This window comes from Eubalaena glacialis, chromosome 3, assembly GCF_028564815.1.
Source record: "Eubalaena glacialis isolate mEubGla1 chromosome 3, mEubGla1.1.hap2.+ XY, whole genome shotgun sequence".
Lineage (NCBI taxonomy): Eukaryota > Metazoa > Chordata > Mammalia > Artiodactyla > Balaenidae > Eubalaena > Eubalaena glacialis.
This window is the reverse complement of record NC_083718.1, coordinates 53,079,757-53,103,482: the sequence shown is the minus strand read 5'-3', so window position 1 is coordinate 53,103,482 and position 23,726 is coordinate 53,079,757. Positions and strand designations below refer to the sequence as shown.

General features: G+C 35.2%; 1 protein-coding gene across 1 annotated transcript in view; it reads left to right on the top strand.

The window, feature by feature from the left end:
* Positions 1-23,726, top strand: part of XPR1 (xenotropic and polytropic retrovirus receptor 1) — a 205,353-nt gene that overhangs the window by 31,146 nt on the left and 150,481 nt on the right. Inside the window, exon 2 of the mRNA XM_061185655.1 lies at positions 1,759-1,810. Coding sequence (XP_061041638.1) covers positions 1,759-1,810 — 52 coding nt within the window. The remainder of the gene's footprint in view (positions 1-1,758; positions 1,811-23,726) is intronic.

Below are 23,726 nucleotides of genomic sequence, written 5' to 3'. Positions count from 1 at the left end.
CCCTCTTAAAATATTCTGTGGAAGAACCATAACATAACTACTGCTCGGCACTTGTTTTTTTTTAAATTTATGTATGTATGTATGTATGTATGTATGTATTGGCTGCGTTGGGTCTTCATTGCTGCCCATGGGCTTTCTCTAGTTCCGGAGAGCGGGGGCTACTCTTCGTTGCGGTGCGCGGGCTTCTCAGAGCGCAGGCTCAGTAGTTGTGGCACACGGGCCCAGTTGCTTCGTGGCATGTGGGATCTTTCTGGACCAGGGATTGAACCTGTGTCCCCTGCATTGGCAGGCGGATTCTTAACCACTGTGCCACCAGGGAAGCCCCCTACTCTGCACTTGTATAGGACTTTAATATAAAATTCCAGTCTGTGAACTGAAATAAAGACTTTCTGATGTTTGATAAGATCTGAGCTAATTTCTTTTTTTAGACTGGACGTTAGTGGTTCCTGAGACATCTGAAATTGTAAAGAAAATAGTGAGCGTATATACATTTTTTCTTAAAAGAAGTTCTAGATCTTTGTCTTATTCACTTAGGGCTTTTGTATATTATCAGACTGGTTAGGGTTAGTCATGGAACTGACAGGTTGGTCACTAATTTAAAGTAAATGGTAAATTCATTTGGGAAGAATATAATTTACTAGACTTGAATACAGAATAAACTTGTAGGTTTATTTCTTCTTTTTTGGTTTTTATATGCTTGAATGACTCTAGGCCGGTGGTTCTGGGGAGGGGTGATTTTTGTCCTCTAGGGGCATTTGGTAGTGTCTGGAGACATTTTTGGTTGGTTGCTGCTGGTATCTAGTGAATCTCTAGATACCAGGGATAGTGCCAAAAATCCTAATATGCACAGAACAGCCCCCCACAACAAAGAATTATCTGGCCCCAAATGTCAGTTGTACCGAGGCTGAGGAATGCTGGAGGCCAATTTGGGAATCACCAATGGTTGGTTAGATGGTATTTGAAGCTATGGGATCGGTAAAGTCACCTAAGCTTATGACCAGCTCTTCTGCTCTGGAGCTTATCCACTTAATTGATTCTACCATTTTGGTAGGTATGAAGAAATACTTTTCATTCCTGTCCCAGAACCACTTATCAAGAGACCAAACTGCAACCATCTAAATTACCTAAATATGATTGTTAGTTAACTTACTGGTTTGGAAAAAACAGTAAAACCTCTACTATCTTTATAGTCCTGAACTCTTTTAACGGAGGACTTTCCAGACCTCCACTGAAAAGTATTTGTATCCAAGGTGAAAATTCTGGAGATTGTCTACACAACAGTGTAACTTTACTTAACACTATGAACTGTACACTTAAAACTGATTAAGATAGTGAATTTTATGTTCAGGTATATGATACCACAATTAAAAAAAATTTGTATCCAGCATTTTATATCTTCTTATGCAGTGTTCCATTGTATTCCTCTAGGACTGTTCTCAGTTTCTATCACTATTTTTTTTTTTTTTAGTCAAGAGATTTTATGATCTCTCAGGTGATTTTTCATTCTTTTCCAAATACCCCTTAATTTTTAAAGTATACACATTAGCCCTCATCTTAAAGATGGGACAATACTGGGTTGATAGGAAAGTATAGTATTTGGGTTTTAGCTTATTAAAGTATTTCACTAAATTCTCAATTTAGGGAACCATATGTAGTCATTGTCTGGATATTGAAAAAGAAGTAATTGTTTAGCTCAAAATGCTTTTAATGTAAAGATTACTCATGATTCCATGTATGTCTTTTCTTTCTTTCTAATAGGCTTTTAAGGATATGCTGTACTCAGCTCAGGACCAGGCACCTTCTGTGGAAGGTAAGATGCATTAATCTCTATATTTAGCCACATAAAACTTTTTAAGAAAAGATATTTTAAACTGAACAGTATAAAACTAATATAACCTGCCCTACTATATAAATCTTTTTTGTTTTTTGTAATATATATTATGATTACTTTATGTTTCAGTGAAACTTTTTTTTTTGTTTAGCTCACATTTACTTTATGATGGATCTCTTATAATGTCCTCAAATCACCTTAGCATTGTGAATCACAGATATTGGTTTAGAGTTAAAGTTCTTATCTGTGTCATGCTCCCTCTCCCAAACAATGTATTTTTATATTTGTCTCTATTGTCTATTCATCCATCCATCCATCATTCAGTGAATCCTTAGTTCATAATTAGTCTGGGCAACACAGCTTTTTCTTTCTATTTATGTCATGTCTTTAGACTGGGACTAGTAAAACAATGAAACATATTTGTGTGTGTGTGTGTGTGTGTGTTTATAAACATGTATATGTATGCCTGTGCACAGTTTGGCAGTCATAAAATGACTGACCTAAGGGTAGTGGTTATCTTTCCAGTTATCTTTATTGATCCTTTCTTTTCTGTTACCTCAGCTTCTACTCACCAGCTCATTCTTTATGGGTTTAACCTTTGATAGGTTTGGAGAGTTGTAAGTTAAAGTTGTAGTTCTTGTGTCAGTAAATAATTAGCTAATTCAACAACTATTTCTTGAGGGAGTGTTCCTTCTGAGGCTGGATAGTCTTTTAAAATTTTGCATCACATATTTTCAGGAGAGATGAATATGAAGTTGTTTATTAAAACTACAGATCTGTAATTAAAAATCTCATTGTCTTTAATGACACAGAAGTGTATATCTTTCACCTCTAACTGTTCTGAGTTCAAAATGTGCTTCCTTCAGCATCTCAAAATCTTTACTAGGGTATTGGCACCTGGGTATTAGTTTTATAATATGTCACTAAATTTTGGATTATATTTAATATATTATATTTAATATAGTTAATGTAATTCTCTAATATTTAACTGAAGAGAAATGTTTAGTTCTTTATTAGGTTATTATCTCTTATTTTATGTGTCTTAAAGAGTACCTCCTCAAAATATTTTAAGAATGTAAGAAAAATGAAATTACATGGAAGTTAAGCTGATTTCCTCACCCTGTGTAACTTGCTTTAATATTGGTTCTTTTAATTTTATTCTCAAAGTTGGACTACTTATCCTTAATTTTTTTTTAAAGTTTTACCATCTGGTTTGTAACAAAGATATTCTGAGATATGTTGAAAGTTTTGATCTTTATTCTTCCCTCCATGCTGGATCATGTTGCTAGTAATTCTCATATACTTTTAGCTGTTATGGGAGAAAAACTGAATTCTGTCAAAGTATGCTAAAATGACAAATATTTATAGTTAATAACTTTTTCTTTATCTCACTGCCCAGAGACATTAACTTCTTTGGACCCTGTTAAAAAGGGAGTACTCTAGGCTGATCATGCAGATATATGTGCTGCTTTCATAAGGGAAATATTCTGCACTTGTTCATTCTTTCCCTTCTCAGGTAAACAAACTAAACCCACGTAGTTTTTGTCTTCTTAAAATGAATTTTTCTCTTTAGAGACACTGGGGAATTGAAGGTATTGGAAAGTAGATTAAGGAAACATTATTCTGTGTAGTATTGAGGTTAGAAAAAGTTATTTAAAGGGACTATAATTTTGTGTCTCATTTGCACTGTGATACTATATTAATTTACTCTCTTTTATATGGTGTTAAATTTAAATGATAATCATTTCTGTCATTCCTTTATTCTTGCTATTGGGTTTGTATTTCTAGATTTTTATTTAGCAGTTATCTATAAAATAATGCAACGTCAGCAGATTTATCACAAAGTCCAAGATAGGACTTTCAACTTTTAACAATTTTTTTAAAAAATATAAATTTATTTATTTATTTATTTTTTGCTGCGTTGGGTGTTTGTTGCTGCGCACAGGCTTTCTCTAGTTGCGGCGAGCAGGGGCCACTTCTCATTGCGGTGCGCGGGCCTCTCATTGCGGTGGCTTCTCCTGCCGTGGAGCAGGGCTCTAGGCGCGTGGGCTTCCGTAGTTGTGGCACGTGGGCTCAGTAGTTGTGGCGCAGGGGCCCAGCTGCTCCGTGGCATGTGGGATCTTCCCAGACCAGGGCTCGAACCCGTGTCCCCTGCATTGGCAGGCAGACTCCCAACCACTGCACCACCAGGGAAGTCCCAACTTTTAACATTTTTAAAGGAAAAAAATGTTTGATTGGCCTTGATTATTTTTTTGAATATTGTCTTTCTCTCTTTTCTTCATTCTCCTCTTTTTCTATACCTTAAGTTTTAGTAGACTTAAGACTTTTGGTGCCAGTAAGCAAGTTTTTTTTCTTAATCTTAAAACCGGAGTATACCATAAATTGGTGATTTTCAAATCTGTTACACAATTAACTCAATTTACTTGTGTTTTGTTTGTATGTTTGTTTTACAAATACTGATACTTAGTACCCTTCTCAGGCCAATTAAAATAGGATATGGGGAGTGGAGCCCAGGCATTGATAGTTTTATAGTCTCTCTAGGTGATTCTAATAAATAGCCAAAGTTGAGAACCCTTGCCATAAATAATCTTTTTTTAATTTTATTTATTTATTTATTTATGGCTGCGTTGGGTCTTTTGTTGCTGCATGCGGGCTTTCTCTAGTTGCGGCGTGCAGGGGCCACTCTTCGTTGCGGTGCGCGGGCTTCTCATTGTGGTGGCTTCTCTTGTTGCAGAGCACGGCTCTAGGTGCACAGGCTTCAGTAGTTGTGGCACACAGGCTCAGTAGTTGTGGCTTGCGGGCTCTAGAGTGCAGGCTCAGTAGTTGTTGCACACGGGCTTAGTTGCTCCGTGGCATGTGGCATCTTCCCGGACCAGGGCTCGGACCTGTGTCCCCTGCGTTGGCAGGCGGATTCTTAACCACTGTGCCACTAGGGAAGTCCCCAGCCATAAATAATCTTAAAGAATTTTAGACCAGTATTGTTAATGCTAAGTTTTTTTAGGCAATAACTAGCCAGTAGGTTTATAGGCTTCTTAAGTTCATCTATAGTCTGATTATTCTATTAGCATTTATAGGATATTTATTTTTTAAATGTTTATTGCATTGAATTGAATATAATAATAGCTGTACTGATTATTTACATATATTAAATGGTTATAACTTAACATTGTTATTAGAATTAAAAAACATTTTTGTTGAATTATTACTTAAGATTATAGTAAAATAAGTAGCTTCGTATTTTCACAGTACTTTTATTTAAGATGGAATGGATTTCTGATTATAGTGAAAGAAAGGTAACTTGAAATGGATTCTTAAAGAGTGAAGTGGTTTATTTGATAAAAGTATATTAGATAAAAAAGCACAGTATATGAAAGTTTTTATTGATAAGAAGTTGACTACTATTTTTTACACTAGTGGATTATTTTCTTCTAATTTCAAGATAGTTCCTTTATTCTTCATAGATAAGGTGGCTTTTTTTCCCATTTAAAAGTAAACCAACCAAACAAAATAATTTCAGTGTATTAAGATATCAAGGAGCATTTACTTAAAGTTGCTTTTATTATTCAAATAAACATTCAGATTCTTGGTTATTTTGCTTGGTTATTTTGCTTCATTCATCGTTTGAGAGTGAATTTCATGAATCATTCATACATTGATTCATGAAAAATAAAGGGTCTCTACTTTTATTTAAAATAAATGTCATATGGTTATAACTAGGAAATGCTCATATTCTGAAGTGATATATTTAAAATGCTAACAGGCATTCCTTATCAGTTTATAGCTAATCTCCTTTGATATATATCATTACCTACTCTTCTGTGTAATCTTTGTTATTTTTGGTAGGCATTTACATTTAGAAATATGACTGAGAAGGTGACTTAAAATTCTATGTTAAAACTAACATAATGCATTGATTTTTAAATAATGGCATAGATAATTAAGAATTTTACTGTTTATTTTATCTTTTTCTGCAGAAAGAATTGTAGAGCATATGTGACAGTAGAATAGGGTATTAAAGTGACTAAAATTGTGGATATATATTTTTTTATGTGGAGGAGCAGACACACTTAGGACCCTTAGAGTCAGTCTTTTTTTTTTTTTTTAAATTTATTTATTTTATTTATTTATTTTTGGCTGCATTGGGTCTTCGTTGCTGTGTGCGGGCTTTCTCTAGTTGTGGCAAGTGGGGGCTACTCTTTTGCGGTGCGCGGGCTTCTTATTGCAGTGGCTTCTCTGGTTGCGGAGCACGGGTTCTAGGCACACGGGCTTCAGTAGTTGCGGCACGTGGGCTCAGTAGTTGTGGCTTGCGGGCTCCAGAGCACAGGCTCAGTAGTTGTGGTGCACGGACTTAGTTGCTCCGCGGCATGTGGGATCTTCCCGGACCAGAGATCGAACCCGTGTCCCCTGCATTGGCAGGCAGATTCCCAACCACTGTGCCACCAGGGAAGCCCAGAGTCAGTCTTTAATGGAATAATGTTTTGAGGAATTTTTGGAAATAGATGCTAAAAACCTTTAAACTATATTGTGTTTTTACAATTCCTACTGTCAATGTGGTATTTGGTATTTGGGTATTTGGGGCAGATTAAATTAAGCTGCAAACTGAAAGTCCCAGCATCAGTGAATCAGTCACATCTTGACAATCAGAATTGTTTCGAGGCAAGACAATTTATTATAGATATGACAACAGAACTCCTAACTGTGGTACCCATTTGACGTAGTCAAATTCTGTCAAATTTACTTGGGTAAATATTCACACCTGTTTTTGGGGAAACTTCCTCCTTCCTCAGGATACTTCTGATACATATGATTTTCATATATATATATATATATATATATATATATATATATATATATATAAACTTATACACTTCATATAATTTATACACTAAATTTATTTTAGTTTGTACTCTGAATTATTTTCAAGTAAAGCTTAAAACTTTATTTTGCCATCTTCTTTTTAAAATGTGTAGTATCTTTTGTTTAGAAGCATTAATGTTTTCCACTCTTGTGATAGAAAAATATGAGAATCTGACAGTCAGCCTAGGTCACAGAATTAAGAAATCGACACTTCTAATTGAAAGGGACATTAAAAGATCATTTTGCTTCACCCTCATCTTAGATTTGTACAGTCAGAGACCATGTTAAGGTTGCATGGATCAGTAAGAACAATCAGGATTACTAATGCTATATGTGACAACAAAAGGAGAGAGAATTCGAGAGATTAGACTAATACTGAAACATAAAAATACTTTTTTTATATTGACTTTATATTTTTATCCAAGCGATATCTTTGAGTGACATTTTTAATTGGACATTTCCTTGAGTCTCTGTATTTTTAAAAGATTTATAAAGCATTACCTACTTTGAATAATACTGAACTATTTGACTTGTTGGGCAAAAGCTAATTGTGTCTTTCAAGAAATCTCTTTCTACTAATTTTTTTATTACTCCACATAATTCCTAGAAGTTTTGGGAAAGGTTTATAGAATTAGATAAAATAATTAGATAACAGTAGTTATAGAGGTTAGAATAAGGGGAAAATAAAGATAAAATAGTGATATAAAGCTCCAGTAAATTTAATATATAGAATAGATACCATAAAGATCCTGGAAGAAAAAGCACATCAGGTAAAAATTAAGGAAATCTGAGTAAAATATGGACTTTAGTTAATAATAATGTGTCATTATTGGCTCATTAATTGTGAAAAATATACCATACTCATCATGTGAGATGTTAATGACAGGGGAAACCGGGGGGTCGGGGGGAGTATATGGGAATCCTCTGTACTACTTTTGTAACTTTTCTGTAAATATAAAACTATTCTAAAATAAAAAGTTTATTAAAAAATAGATGCCATAAGATTTATACAGTTGCCAGAAACTAATTGTAAATTCAACCCTGACTTTGCTGGAGTTCAGAGGATAGAGGAGAGCATGATTAATTTCAGAATTCACATAAGGTAAATTTATACCAGTTACTCAGAAAAAGATCAGCTCTTACTGAACATGAGATTTGAGAGAAATTCTTCCTTTGCACCTTTGTGAAGAGTATTCTGTTTGGTGTGGTGGATAGTATCCCCAACAGCTATTTTACAAAAAGCATGACAGTAAGTTTCATGAGGCTGCTTCTTACAGTCCAAGGGTGTAATGTAAAAATTTATTACTCTGACCTACAAGGCCCTAAGTAATCTGGTCCTATGTCTGTGACCTCACCTTCTGCCATTTTCCCCCTTCTTTACTAGGCTCCAGTCACATTGCCCTTTTTTTTTTTTAACATCTTTATTGGAGTATAATTGCTTTACAATGGTGTGTTAGTTTCTGCTTTATAACAAAGTGAATCAGTTATACATATACATATGTTCCCATATCTCTTCCCTCTTGCGTCTCCCTCCCTCCCACCCTCCCTAAATCAGCCCAAGCTTGCTGTTACAGTAGGGCCTAAGCTCTTGCCTTTTGTTTCGTTAGATCTTTCTATAGTTGTGTCCTTCAAGAGGCCTTCTGAATACCCAATCTTATGTAGCCATGCAGTCACTTTGTATTACATCACCCTATTTTATTTATTTATTTTTGCATACAGTTTTTTGATATCTTGTGTTTTTCATTGATTTATTAATTTTGAGACGATATAAGTCCCTTGAGACCAGAAATTTTATCTTTTTTTTAACCATTTTATACTTAGTATCTAAAATAGGCACATACCTTACATATTTACTGAGCACATCAATGAGTAGGAATAAAAATGAACCCTTTCTCTCAATCTTCCTTAAAGCCAAAGTACCATTTATTTTAAAATTCACCTAGTTTGCTCCTTTGTTTTTATTTTTGTTTTTTAATTTTTAACTTCTCTTGATTTTTAGATGCAGAATTTTACCTGCTGGTTAGATGGCTAAGCATACTGTTTGTTGTTGTCTTATAATGCTGACTGTAATTTCATAAGATATAGTCTGAGGTGACGCACATAGCATTTCTTTAGAACCGGGCAAGAAGCAGATGATATGAGATCTTAGTTTATAAAGATTTTTTGGCATTGTGTTGTCTTGATGCCAAGCGTAGAGTTTCCTTTGATTGCTGAGAAATCATATTTTATAAGCTACTGGGTGACTGTATATTTTTTGTAAGACACTAAACCACTTCTTTTTGTTTTGGTATGTTTCCTTTCAAAGGTACATGAAATAGGCATAGATTTGAAAAATACATATATGAATTGTTGGAGAATTTTTTCCATATATGTCTACTTAGTGGAATATATGTTTTAGATTATTTGAATTAAAATGGAAAGACCTAGAGGTGCTTTGGTTGTTTTCCTTTCACATTTTGCCTCTTTTGTTATTTTATAAAGTATTCCTTTTGATGGGGAGTATATAGCTAATGTTAGCCTAATATAGCTCTCTGATTCAGTTAGCTTAATACAACTATCTGACTTTCTAAAATGGAATGAATAAGATATAGTTAAGGATATAAGTCACTGACCACTGCTGCATTAGTCTCTGGTTTTCTGCCAGTTCTTTTTAGTCCCCCATCCCCTTCCCCAATCTTATGAACAGGTTTGTTGGATCATTTTTGCTTAGGTCTCCTCTGCATATTCAACCTGGTTAGCAGATGTGGTACAGTCTCCCTAAGCTCCTTAGAATTCAGCTCTTAGTGGCACTGAAGATGAAAGTATGCTTGTAAATTATTCATTCTGATTATACGCTTGAATGGACAGAGTCCACTTCAGGCATCTTCTTCCACCTCACCTCCCTCCACAGGTCTTTGTTGTTTTAACAGATGTGAGCTTCAAGAGGATGGAAGACCAAATTGCATTTCTAAAATACATGAAGTAGTTTTCGCATGTATAGGATTACTGTTAAATCTATGCATTCATAATACATTACTTTTCTTATGTTGTTTTTAATCTTGTGTCTCCCCTCCCCCCAGTTTTCCTTTTTGCTATCCTGTATCACTGTCTCTTTAAAAAATTTTCTTCTGACCTAGAAATAAAACCTTTTGATATTTGTAATAGGGAGAACTATATCTAATTTGTTACATTTTCAGCTGGGCAGTGGCAGGAGAGTATCTTTTCTAAGTTCCACTTTTCTATTAGTGTTGTTTTGTTTAGTCATTTATTGTCAACTTTCAGAAGTCCTTCTGCTAGTAGTAGGTTTATATTGCATGAGAAGACTATAGATGAGTAGAGAGTTTAACCTCCAGAATGAAATTCTGGATTCATTTGTAGCCACTGCAACCTTGTTTTGAAATAAAGAAATACAGATGGCTAAGGAGTGGAAGTTGAGACAGGAGCCAAGCCAAAAAAATAATTGTCATCTCTTTAAGAATGATATATTTTCTATTCCCCATTAACTTCTTTTAGAAAAGATCAAAAGACCTGATTGATATTCAGAGACATATAATGGAGTTTTTTCTTCTGAAGGATGTGCTTATTTCATGTTTACATTGGAAAAGGATTGCATATTCATTTGTACTGTGGAAATGACAACTTCTAGGTAAAAAATATTATCACCTTCAAAAATACACTTGTGTATTCTTTAAAGATGTCGCTAACCTCAAACTAGCTCATGCATAGGAAAGATGTGCTTCTGGATAATAAATAGCATTACTATTCGAGTTGACAAAATATCTACTTCTCTTTCACAGAGAATTAAACATAATTTAATGCTCATTGTTAGGACATAAGATGACGATATAAATAGGTAGTAAATTATGTGATTAAAAATAGGTATCAACTTTGAGTAGCATATAGGTAGGCAGCTAGAAGAAATGAAGTGCTTTGAACAGGCTTTTAATCCTTTCTTTGCGACACTGCAGAGTATTTAAAATATTTTCAGTGTTTAAAATTTTCCTTTGCGTATAAAAGTCAATAACACATAAGGGCACTGTGTCATTTGTCACATAGTGCTATTTCTTTTTTTATTGGAAAGTTTGAGGGAAGGTCATAAAGTAGAGAAGGAATAAATATAAAACATTAAGTCATGAAACAGAAATGTTCTGGGAATTATTGGTGTATACTCTACATTGTATATGAAAGGGTACTATAACACAGGAGTATTGAATATGATGATTTCAGATAGAATTTTCTAAACTAGTGTTAGAAAACTGGAATAATTGTTAAGACTTAAAGTTGGCAGAATTTAAAGTTAAGGGAAGTTTTTCTTTATGCTCTTTTTGCTTTAGGTAGGACCACCTTAGGTGTTTAGTGAAAGAACACCAATGAGAAAGGTAGAAAGAAGCATAAAAAGTTATGATCAGAGAGTAGTTTTCCAGCACTAGGTTACATCATTGAATAAAAGAAACAAAAATTCCTGACCTCAAAATGGAAAAGGTGCTCTAAAAATCATTTAGATTCTCAATAATGTTTAATTATTGAGGCAATATGAAGAAGGAATAAGGTATTCAATGGTTGAAAGAGTAGATAATCCCCTTTGTTAGTTTTCTGTGTCTGCTGTAACAATTTATCACAAACTTGGTGGCTTAAAGTAAGAGAAATTTGTTCTCTCACAGTTCTGGAGGCCACACTGTGAATCAAGGTATTGGCAGGGCTGCACTCCTGGAATTTTGGGGGGATAATCTACCTTTTCCAGCCTCTGGTGGTTGCTGGCTTCCTTGGCTTGTGGCCACTTCAGTCCAATCTCTGCCTCGTCACTTTGTTTTCTCCTCCATCTATTCTCTGTGTATCTAAGGACATTTCTCATTGGATTTAAGGCCATCTAGGTAATTCAGGATGATTTCATCTCAGGATCCTTAATTACATTGCAAAGACCCTTTTTCCAATGAGATAACATCACAGGTTCCAGAGGTTTGACAAGGATAGCTTTTGCCTCCGGTGGGGGTGGTCATGGTCAGTTTTGGCCTACCATATCCCTAATCCAAATTGAAAAAAAAATACATTGTAATTAATGTTCTTCCTTCAAATTTTGTGCTAGAGCTAGAGCTACAACTGAGGCATTTGCATTCACATTCTAATCTACCCATGTTGAAAGGAGCAGTCAAATGATGTCAAAGAAGAATTCAAGTATGATACCCAGAAAGTGAAAAGCTGTCCAATAGATAGTCAGGCTTGAGTGTATAAAATATAGTATAGGACAGTTTATCTGCCTTAACCAAACTATCTTTCTTAAGAATTTCTTTTATATTTCTGGTATCCTTCCTGGGGGAAACAAAAAGGCAAACCTCTTCCTAGCATGCAGGTTAAGTGTCCTCTCCTCCCCCCAAAATTTTTATTATGGAAAATTTCAAAGGTATACAAAAGCAGAGAGAATGTATACAGAATCCCATTTATCCATCACCCAGCTTCAGTCCTTATCAATTCAATGCCTAGTCTTGTTTTATCCCCCTTGATTATTTTGAAGCAAATTCCAGAAATTATATCATTTCTCTGTAAATATTTCTTTCTTTTTTTAAGGTACATTTTAAAAAATTGAAGTATAGTTGATTTACAATGTTGTGTTTCAGGTGTACAGCAAAGTGATTCAGTTATACATATATGTATGTACATATATATATATTCTTTTTCAGATTCTTTTCCCTTATAGGTTATTACAAAATATTGAGTATAGTTCCCTGTGCTCTATGATAGGTCCTTCTTAGTTATCTATTTTATACATAGTTGTGTCTATATGTTAATCCCAAACTCCTAATTTATCCCCCGCTTCCCTGTTGGTAATCATCAGTTTGTTTTCTATGTCTGTGCGTCTATCTTTATTTTGTATATAAGTTCATTTGTATCATTTTTTTTTTTTAGATTCCACATGTAAGTGATATCTGACTTATTTCACTCAGTATATTAATCTCTAGGTCCATCCATGTTGCTGCAAATGGCCTTGTTTCATTCTTTTTTATGGCTGAGTAATATTCCATTGTGCATATATGTGTGTGTGTATGTACGTATGTATGTGTGTGTGTGAATATATATACACACACACACACACACACACACATATACGCAGCACCTCTTTATCTGTTGATGAACATTTAGGTTGCCTCCATGTCTTGGCTATTGTAAATAGTGCTGCTATGAACATTGGAGTGCGTGTATCTTTTCGAATTATGGTTTTCTCTGGTGTAAATATTTCTAAAGGATAGTTTCTGCCCTAATTACCAAAATACAGTTATCACATAAAAATATTAATAGTAATTTCTTAATATTATTAAGAATATCAGACAGATATTTAATACTATTAAGAAATTTCTATTAATATATATTTTAAAAGATTTATTACTTTGACTAGAGACACAAATAAGATCAATCATATGATATACCATGATTGATTAATAAGTCTCTTAATTCTCCATTGATCAATAGTGGTACCATCCAATATGGTAGCCACTAGTCACAAGTAGCTATTTAAATTTAAATTAATTACAATTAAAATGAAATAGTCTGATCTTCAGTCACACTGCCTACATATCAAGTGCTCAGGAGCCACATGAGGTTAGGGGCTACCATACTGGACAGCATAGAGCATTTCACTCATTGAAGAATGTTTTATTGGTTAGAGCTGATCTATAGGTTTCCCCTCCAGCTCTTTTATTTTTCTTGTGTTTTCTATTTTCTTTAAAAAATGTTTATTGTCATTATTACTTGATGGAACAAACTGGCTTGCTTGGTTTTTTTGGTCTCCCAGAGTCTGGATTTTACTGATTGTTCTGTGGTATACCTTAACATGGTGTCTGTTCTCTGTATTTCCTGTAAATTTGTAGTTAAATCTAGAGACTTGATCTAAATCAGGTTAAGTATTATGTATATATACTTTTCCTCAAGAACACTTTATAGGTGCTGGTGTGTACCTCTTTTAGGAGGGATATATAATACCAGATTGTTTCTCTTTGTAATCTTACTAGCTATTGATGATCATTGCCTAGCCCTAGATCCATGAATTTGTTAAGGTTTACAAAATGGTGATATATATATTTTTAAATTTTATTATTATTTATTTTATTTATGTATTTTTGTCTGCATTGGGTCTTTGTTGCTGTGCGCGGGCTTTCTCTAGTTGCTGTGAGCGGGGACTACTCTTCGTTGCGGTGCGCGGGCTTCTCATTACGGTGGCTTCTCTTGTTGCAGAGCACAGGCTCCAGGAGTTGTGGCTTGCGGGCTCTGGAGCGCAGGCTCAGTAGTTGTGGCGCACGGGCTTAGTTGCTCCGCGGCATGTGGGATCTTCCCGGACCAAGGCTCAAACCCGTGTCCCCTGCATTGGCAGGTGGATTCTTAACCGCTGGCCACCAGGGAAGCCCAGTGGTGATATTTTAATGCTCTTGTGTTTATTAGCCAGCCTTCTATAAAGAGAAACTTACCTTTGTTAATTCTCTGCATAGGAAAGGTAGGATGATTTCCTAATTCTTTTATTTTATAGTTTGCAAAATAATATTGCTGCTCTAACATTTTCCAAAGATGACCAGTGAAATGTTTTTAAGTGTTTTAATGAATTAATATGTTTAAACCTGTTTAGTATGTTTTGGTCCATTGTAGTTTTTATCCATATTAATGATCTGATTTTTAACTTTGACCCAGTAGGAGCCTTTTCAAGTGGTTTCCTCATTCCTTTTGATATGACCCTCATAGTCTTTGATAGCTTCCTTTCTGTCTGATATGACAAAACTTTCCAGACTCATCTAACATATTTCCAGCCTGGGAGCTGGAATCAGCCATTTTGCCAAGGAGTCTTGATTCTTTTCGTGATAACCAAGGAGTCTTAATTCCTTTAGAAGCCACATACCAGCACTTCTTTCAAAGTATCATTGCTACTGAGTTATTCATTGTTTTAGACTTTGTTTTTCAGTGGGGAGAAATATATACATACATACCCACATATGCATAAATACATACATGTATGTATATATTTATATTTTAAGATAAAATACCTCATTCATTAAAGCTTAGAATCTTAGTATACTTTAGACTTGAAAGTGTCTGCTACAGCTGAAAAGGTGAACTGTGATGAATTTTAGGATTGAATAATACTCTTTAGGCATGGTAACCACAAGTACACTTCTTTGGGATTAGAGTGTTGGGGGTAGGGAATCTGCCTATACAGATTAAATTTTCATTTTCTTTATTGAAGTTTGAGAGGGAAAACATAGTTTATCACTACGAGACTGAGTGCCAATTTGTGGTTCCTGATGAGAAATTGATCAGCTATGTTCTTGTTACAAAAGGTGCAATCAGTGAGATTGGAAAAGGAAATTGAATTTATATTGGTGTGTTATCACATGCAATTAACTTTGCATATACTCCCGAGGCACATGAATCTTGAGGTTGAAATATCTATACTTTGAATCAGGGCATTGCAAATCTAGTGTGATTAAATATATTTAAGAGTTTCTGTTGTTCCACAATTGGTGTGCAATTCTAAAGTATGTTCTTATTAGGCTATTCAAAAAGGAATCTTTTGGTCATTATAATGGGAAAGTGAAATAGCTGAATTTGTGCATTTCTTTTATAAAGGATGGAACAGAATAACGTAATTTATATTGTAAGATTTATTATTTTTATACTCTTATTTTTTCTATATGACATCTCTGTCATCTTAGTAGAACGAGGTTGTTATCCTTTTAGAAGACTATGACTAGTCTTTCTACTTAAGGAAAAATATGATCCCATTCACTCATGACGTGGTAAATAAGTTGGGGTATTTATAGCAGAGAGGAACTTTAAACAATACAAGAATAGCACAGCATATTAGGTAGATATCCTCAGGAACAGTTTATCTACAATGTACACAAAATAATCTTCATAAATGAAGTAGTAAGAGAATGATTAATGGAGGAGTTGAGATTTGATTTGGGTCTTGAAGCATAGTTATAGCTGTAGGAGAGGGCTTTCTAGGCACAGAGAAGCAACAGGACAAAAACAAAGGGGTGCAAGTACATAAGACATTCGGGGGGATTCAATAGAACACTTTAAATGAAGCAGAGGGTTATTATAGGAGAATAGTGAACTCTAAGGATGAGGCCAAATTTCCAAGGGGCTTAAATTTTTTAAAAAGTTGGACTTTATTTGGGAGACCGGTATACCTTAACATTTGGGGCCGTTAGTCTAATGCAGATGAGAATTTAGAGATCATTGTGAATGTTTTGTTCTAGTTTAGCAGTATCCAAAAATAGATACTTAGAAGTCCAGAGGAATGCAGGCTTTAGGTATGGTATCATCCAGTCTTCAGCTCTGCTAAATATTTTTATGATTCCTGTAATTGTGTCCTCTTCCATGTTGGGAGTCTTCCAGCTGTCTGCCATCAACAATTAGGGTCAGGCGCAGTGGTTAGGAATCCGCCTGCCAATGCAGGGGACACAGGTTCGAGCCCTAGTCCAGGAAGATCCCACATGCTGCGGAGCAACTAAGCCCATGCACCACAACTACTGAGCCCACGTGCCACAACTACTGAAGCCCGCGTGCCTAGAGCCCATGCTCCGCAACAAGAGAAGCCACGACAATGAGAAACCTGTGCACCGCAATGAAGAGTAGCCCCCCCTCACCACAACTAGAGAAAGCCCACGTGCAGCAGTGAAGACCCAAGGAGGCCAAAAATAAGTAATAAAATAAAATAAATAAATTTATAAAAACAAAAACAAAAAACAATTAGGATCACATGCTCCCTTCAAGATATTGGAAAAAGCAGATTCATAATTTTAAAATAATTATTATTGAAATATAGTGATTTACAATATTGTTAGTTTCACGTGTACAGCATAGTGATTCAGTATTTTTGCAGATTATATTCTGTTATACATTATTACAAGGTAATGGGTATAATTCCCCACGCTATATAGTATATCCTTGTTGCTTGTCTATTTTGTATATAGTAGTTTGTATCTGTTAATCCCATACCCTAATTTGTCCCTCCCCCTTCCCTCTCCCCTTTGGTAACCACAGGTTTGTTTTCTATAGCAGATTCATAATTTTTAATTAGCTACATGACCCAGAATATGCACAGAAGCATTCTTTTTTTCCTGAGATAAATTGACATAATATAAAATTAACCATTTTAAAGTGTACTGTCATCCAGTGGCATTTAATACGTTCACAGTGTTGTTCACCCATCACTTTTGTCAAGACACAGAGCATTTTTAAATGGAATTTACTTAAACTGAAAACGAGATTTACTACAAAGTAATTTTTGGCGTATGTTTTTGCTTGCTAGTTCTTCAGTCAGTCTATATTACTTGTAGAAATATATTTCTTTTTTTTTTTTAATTTTTATTTATTTATTTTTGGCTGCGTTGGGTCTTCATTGCTGCGCATGGGCTTTCTCTAGTTGCGGCGAGCGGGGGCTCCTCTTCATTGCGGTGTGCAGGCTTCTCATTGTCGTGGCTTCTGTTGTTGTGGAGCGCAGGCTCTAGACGCGCTGGCTTCAGTAGTTGTGGCACGTGGGCTCAGTAGTTGCGGCTTGCGGGCTCTAGAGCTCAGGCTCAGTAGTTGTGGAGCACGGGCTTAGTTGCTCCGCAGCATGTGGGATCTTCCCGGGCCAGGGCTCGAACCCGTGTCCTTTGCATTGGCAGGCAGGTTCTTAACCACTGCGCCACCAGGGAGGCCCAGAAATATATTTCTTTTTAAATTCTCCCTTGCATTCATATTTAAGATTATAATTTGGGGGAATCAAAGAATTAACTGTAAGGATAGAATTTTTCTTGTTTTGATAGTAGTTGGAAAATAAAGGTGGTCAGAAAACCTGAATAGAATTTTTGTTCACTTTTGAATAGAATGAAGTAGTTTAACTTAGAATTGTTTTTTCAAATTAGAACTATGCAGAGAGGCATTTAGGGTTGGTAAATTCTAGTTTTTAAAGTGCCTACACAACACCATCTGAATAGGGCTTGGGGATATAGGACCTCATTCTTCTCTGTTCTTACTTATACATTGTGTGTTATGGACCTAGAAAGGTGAAGGTTGTGCTTCCTGATTTTAGTTTTCTTTTTCTTGTTCTTACCCTAACTCTCCAAAAACTCTATACAATGTTAATTTGGAACATCCCAGTAGAAGCAGAGTGTTGATTGTTGCAAACATAAATTCTGGGCATTTATGCAAAATATTTTAGATTTTAACTTTTATTTCTTAGAAGAGCTCTTTCGGGGTTCTGATTTTGCTCATGAATGTCTTTAATCTGTATACTAATTTTTTCTCATGGTCACTTGTTCCTTCTGTGGAGGTGGTAGTGTTGGTGCTAAAGTAGTAACATTAGGAGGATGGCAGTGATATTTCTAATTAGTGTTTCTTAGTTAGTTCTTTTAGAACCCCTAGTGAGAAACAATTAGGTCAAATTAATTTAGAAAAGCTAAGAAGACTATTTAAGGCACTATATTCAGTCAATATGATACTATGCAGCTTAATTGAACATGTATTTCAAATATGAATTTTCAGAATTATCAGATAGGTTTAATAATTAGCCAATAGTTTTTGCCTGCTGTTCCTATAAACAGTAGCATCTCAGTTTCACATCTTTTATGATTTAAAAGACTGAGTCTAAAAAAGTATCTTTAATTTCCTGCTTTTGTTTCACTTAACAAACACTTAGTGATTATGTACTGTGTTCATTTGAGGTAGTGCAAAGGATTGGAAATAGATAATGGTGATGGTTGCACAACATTGTAAATATACTTAATACCACTGAATAGTACACTTAAAATTGGTTACAATGGTAAAATTTATGTTACCATATAAAGAAAAGAAAGAAAAATTTCATCAGTAAATATATATTTCTGGAATGATTTCTATGTAGTTATGAAATTTTTTAGTGAAGATTTTATTACAAGATTATTTTTAATCCTATACTCCTGGTGTAACTGATTCCTACTTTTAGCCATAAGTATTTAGAAGAACAGGAAAATATAATCTCGTTATGACTTTTCTTAGTTTTGAAAGTCCTAGCCATGGCAATCAGAGAAGAAAAAGAAATAAAAGGAATCCAAATTGGAAAGAAGAAGTAAAACTGTCACTGTTTGCAGATGACATGATACTATACATAGAAAACCCTAAAGATGCCACCAGAAAACTACTACAGCTAATCAATGAATTCAGTAAAGTCACAGGATACAAAATTAATACACAGAAATCTCTTGCATTCCTATACACTAACAATGAAAAATCAGAAAGAGGAATTAAGGAAACAATCCCATTTACCATTGCAACAAAAAAAATAAAATACCTAGGAATAAACCTACCTAAGGAGGCAAAAGACACTGATGAAAGAAATCAAAGACGACACAAACAGATGGAGAGATATACCATGTTCTTGGATTGGAAGAATCAACATTGTGAAAATGATGATACTACCCAAAGCAATCTACAGATTCAATGCAATCCCTATCAAATTACCAGTGACATTTTTCACAGCACTAGAACAAAAAGTTTTACAATTTGTATGGAAACACAAAAGACCCCAAAGAGCCAAAACAATCTTGAGAAAGAAAAATGGAGCTGGAGGAATCAGGCTCCCTGACTTCAGACTATTTTACAAAGCTACAGTAATCAAGGCAGAATGGTACTGGCACAAAAACAGAAATATAGATCAATGGAACAGGATAGAAAGCCTAGAGATAAACCCACACACCTACGGTCACCTTATCTTTGACAAAGGAGGCAAGAATATACAATGGAGAAAAGACAGCCTCTTCAGTAAGTGGTGCTGGGAAAACTGGACAGCTACATGTAAAAGAATGAAATTAGAACACTTCCTAACACCGTACACAAAAACAAACTCAAAATGGATTAAAGACCTAAATGTAAGGCCAGACACTATAAAACTCTTAGAAGAAAACATAGGCAGAACACTCTTTGACATAAATCGCAGCAAGATCCTTTTTGACCCACCTCCTAGAGTAATGAAAATAAAAATAAATAAATGGGACCTAATGAAACTTAAAAGCTTTTGCACAGCAAAGGAAACCATAAACAAGACAAAAAGACAACCCTCAGAATGGGAGAAAATATTTGCAAACGAAGCAACTGATAAAGGATTAATCCCCCAAATATACAAGCAGCTCATGCAACTCAATATCAAAGAAAATAAACAACCCAATCAAAAAATGGGTGGAAGACCTAAATAGACATTTCACCAGGGAAGACACACAGATTGCCAACAAACACATGAAAAGATGCTCAGCATCACTAATTATTAGAGAAAAGGAAATCAAAACCACAATGAGGTATCGCCTCACACCAGTCAGAATGGCCATCATCAAAAAATCTACAAACAATAAGTGCTGGAGAGGGCATGGAGAAAAGGGAACCCTCTTGCCCTGTTGGTGGGAATGTAAATTGATACAGCCACTATGGAGAACAATATGGAGGTTCCTTAAAAAACAAAAAATAGAACTACCATATGACCCAGCAGTCCCACTACTGGGCATATACCCTGAGAAAAACATAGTTCAAAAAGATACATGTACCCCAGTGTTCATTGCAGCACTATTTACAATAGCCAGGACATGGAAGCAACCTAAGTGTTTGACAGATGAATGGATAAAGAAGATGTAGTACATATATACAGTGGAATATTAGCCATAAAAAGGAACGAAATTGGGTCATTTGTAGTGATGTGGATGAACCTAGAGTCTGTCATACAGAGTGAAGTAAGTCAGAAAGAGAACAACAAATATTGTACATTAATGCGTATGTATGGAATCTAGAAAAATGGTACTGATGAACTTATTTGCAGGGCAGGAAAAGAGACACAGAAGTAGAGAACGGACTTGTGGACACAGGGTGGGAAGGGGAGGGTGGGACGAATTGAGAGAGTAACATTGACATATATACACTACCATGTGTAAAACAGATAGCTAGTGGGTAGCTTCTGCATAGCACAGGGAGCTCAGCTCCGTGCTCTGTGATGATCTAGAGGGATGGGATGGGGGCTGGGAAGGAGGCTCAAGAGGGAGGGGATATATGTATACATACAGCTGATTCACTTTGTTCTACAGCAGAAACTAACACAACATTGTAAAGCAATTATACTCCAATAAAGATAAAAAGATTATTGAGAAGTATAAAAAATTTTTTTAAATGAATGTATTATTTAAAATATCATGCCATTAAAAATTACAAACTATTTCATAAAGATAACATTTAATTTTCGAAGCGTAAAATTAAACATTTTGTTTTTATACAAAAAGTTTCCCCCCAAATGAAATGAAGTCTAATTTGCATTTACAAGAAATCTTCAAATAGCTGTAGTCTTACCAGCATGTAAAGTGACAAGAAAAGCAGTTTTTCTCTTTTTTTTCCCCTGGTTAATATATGTTTCTAAAAGCTTTATTGTGGTATAAATTGATATTCAAGAAACTGTACATATTTAAAGTGTAGAGTTGATGTAATGATATTTGTATACACTGATGAAACCACCACTTAATGAAGATAGTGAACTGTCACTCCCAAAAGTTTCCTCATACCTTTTTATAATCCGTCTTTCCCACTCCACCCCATCCTACCCCTTCTCAATCAGTGATCTGCTTTTTTTCACTATCAATCAGTTGCATTTTCTAAAGTTTAATGTAATTGTATTTATTTATATAGCATGTACCCTTGTTTGGCTTTTTTCATTCAACCTAATTATTTTGAGATCTACAGTGATTGTTCCATCTTACATTCCCTCTTACAGTGTATAAACATTCTGTTTTTCCTGTGTCCTCACCAATACTTGGTATAGTCAGTCTAATGTTAACTATTTTAATAGGAACATAGCGGTATTTCATTGCAGTTTAATTTGCATTTCTCTAGTGACTAACAATATTGAACATTTTCCTTGTGCTTATTTGCCATTTGTATATCTTCTTTGATGAAGTGTCTGTTCAAATCATTTGCCCGTTTTTAAAATTAGGTTGTTCATTTTCTTATTCGTTAGTTTTGAGAATTCCTTTTGTATTCTGGATACCAGATCTTTATCAGATGTAACCTTTGCAGAGGTTATCTCCCAGTCTGTAGCTTGTCTTTTCATTCTCTTAAAAGTGTCTTCTCCAGAGTGGAAGTTTTAAAATTTTGATGTAGTCTCATTCATCAGCTTGTTCTTATATGGATCAGGCTTTTGGTCAACTCTAAGAATTCTTTGTTTAATTCAAGGTACTGTGGACCGAATGTTTGTATTCCTCCCAATTCTTATGTTTAAGCCTAATCCTTAGTGTGATGACATTTGGGGTGAGGCCTTTGGGAGGTAATAGGTCTTGAGAGAAGAGCCCTCATGAGTTAGATTATTGCCTTTATAAGAAGAGACATGAGAGAGCTTGCTTCCTTTCTCTACTCTCTGCTTTGTGAAGATGCAACAAGAAGGCACCCTACTGCAAGCCAGAAATAGTCTCACCAGAATCTGAGCATGCTGGCACCAAGATCTCAGACTTCCCAGCTTCCAGAAATGTGAGAAATAAATTTCTGCTGTTTAAGCCACCCATTCTATGGCACTTTGTTATAGTAGTCCAAACTAAGACACAAGGTCACAAATATTTTCTTCTATCTTTTCATAACTAAAAGCATTATAATTTTAGGTTTTGCATTTAGGTCTGTGGTCCATTTTGAATTTTTTGTATATATGATTTATGGGAAAAAAATTAACTTTTGTATACTGCTGTCAATTATTCCAGTACCATTTGTTGAAAAAGCTATCCTTTTCTTCAGTATATTGTCTTTGCATGTTTGTCAAAAATGTGTGGGTCTATTTCTTGATTACCAAAGCTTTAATAAGTCTTGAAATCAGATCGTGTTAGTCCTCCAGTTTGTTCTTTTCCAAAGTTGTTTTGGTTATTCTAGGTCTTTTGCAATTCCATGTGAATTTTATAACGAGGTGTACATTTCTATTTAAAAAAAAAAAGCCTGCTGGGATTTGGGATTATGTTGAATCTTTAAATCTGGGGAAAATTGACATCTTAACTATATGCTGTCAATTCTGTTTAATCTTCCATATGATGAATAAAGTATATCTCTTCATTTAGGTGTTATTTAATTTCTTTCAGCAGTTTTTTGTAGTTTTCAGTGCACAGGTTTTTTACATCTTCAGTCAGATTTATCCCTAAGTATTTAATATTTTTTATGCTACTGTAATGGTTTTGTCTCTCCATTTCAGTTTCTAATTATTTGCTTTTAGTATACAGAAGTACAGTTGATTTGTATATATTGATCTTGTATCCTGCAACTTGACTAAACCCACTTCTTAGTTCTGGTAGCTTTTTTGTAGATTCCATCAGATTTTCTATACAGACCATCATGCCATCTGCTAGTAAAAACAGTTTTACCTCTACCTTACCAATCTGAATGTCTTTTGTTTCTTTTTCTTGACTGATTACACCGGGTAGAATCACTAATATAATGTTGGATAGAAGTGGTGAGATTGGACATCTCTTCTACTGCTCATTTGCTGAGAGTTTTTATCAAGAGTAAGTAATGTTACTATTGGTGGGAATGTAAGTTGGTGCAGCCACTATGGAAAACAGTATGGAATTTCCTCAAAAAAAATAGAAAATAGAGTTGCCGTATGATCCAACAATCCCACCCCTGGGCATATATCCAGACAGAACTATAATTCAAAAAGATACATGCACCTGTATGTTCATAGTAGCACTATTCACAATAGCCAAGTCATGGAAACAACCTAAAGGTCCATTGACAGATGAATGGATAAAGAAGTTGTGGTACATATATACAATGGAATACTACTCAGCCATAAAAAAGAATGAGGGGCTTCCCTGGTGGCGCAGTGGTTAAGAATCCGCCTGCCAATGCAGGGGACACAGGTTCGAGCCCTGGTCTGGGAAGATCCCACATGCCACGGAGCAACTAAGCCCATGCGCCACAACTACTGAGCCTGCACTCTAGAGCCCGTGAGCCACAACTACTGAGCCCACATGCCACAACTACTGAAGCCCATGTGCCTGGAGCCTATGCTCCGCAACAAGAGAAGCCACTGCAATGAGAAGCCTGCGCA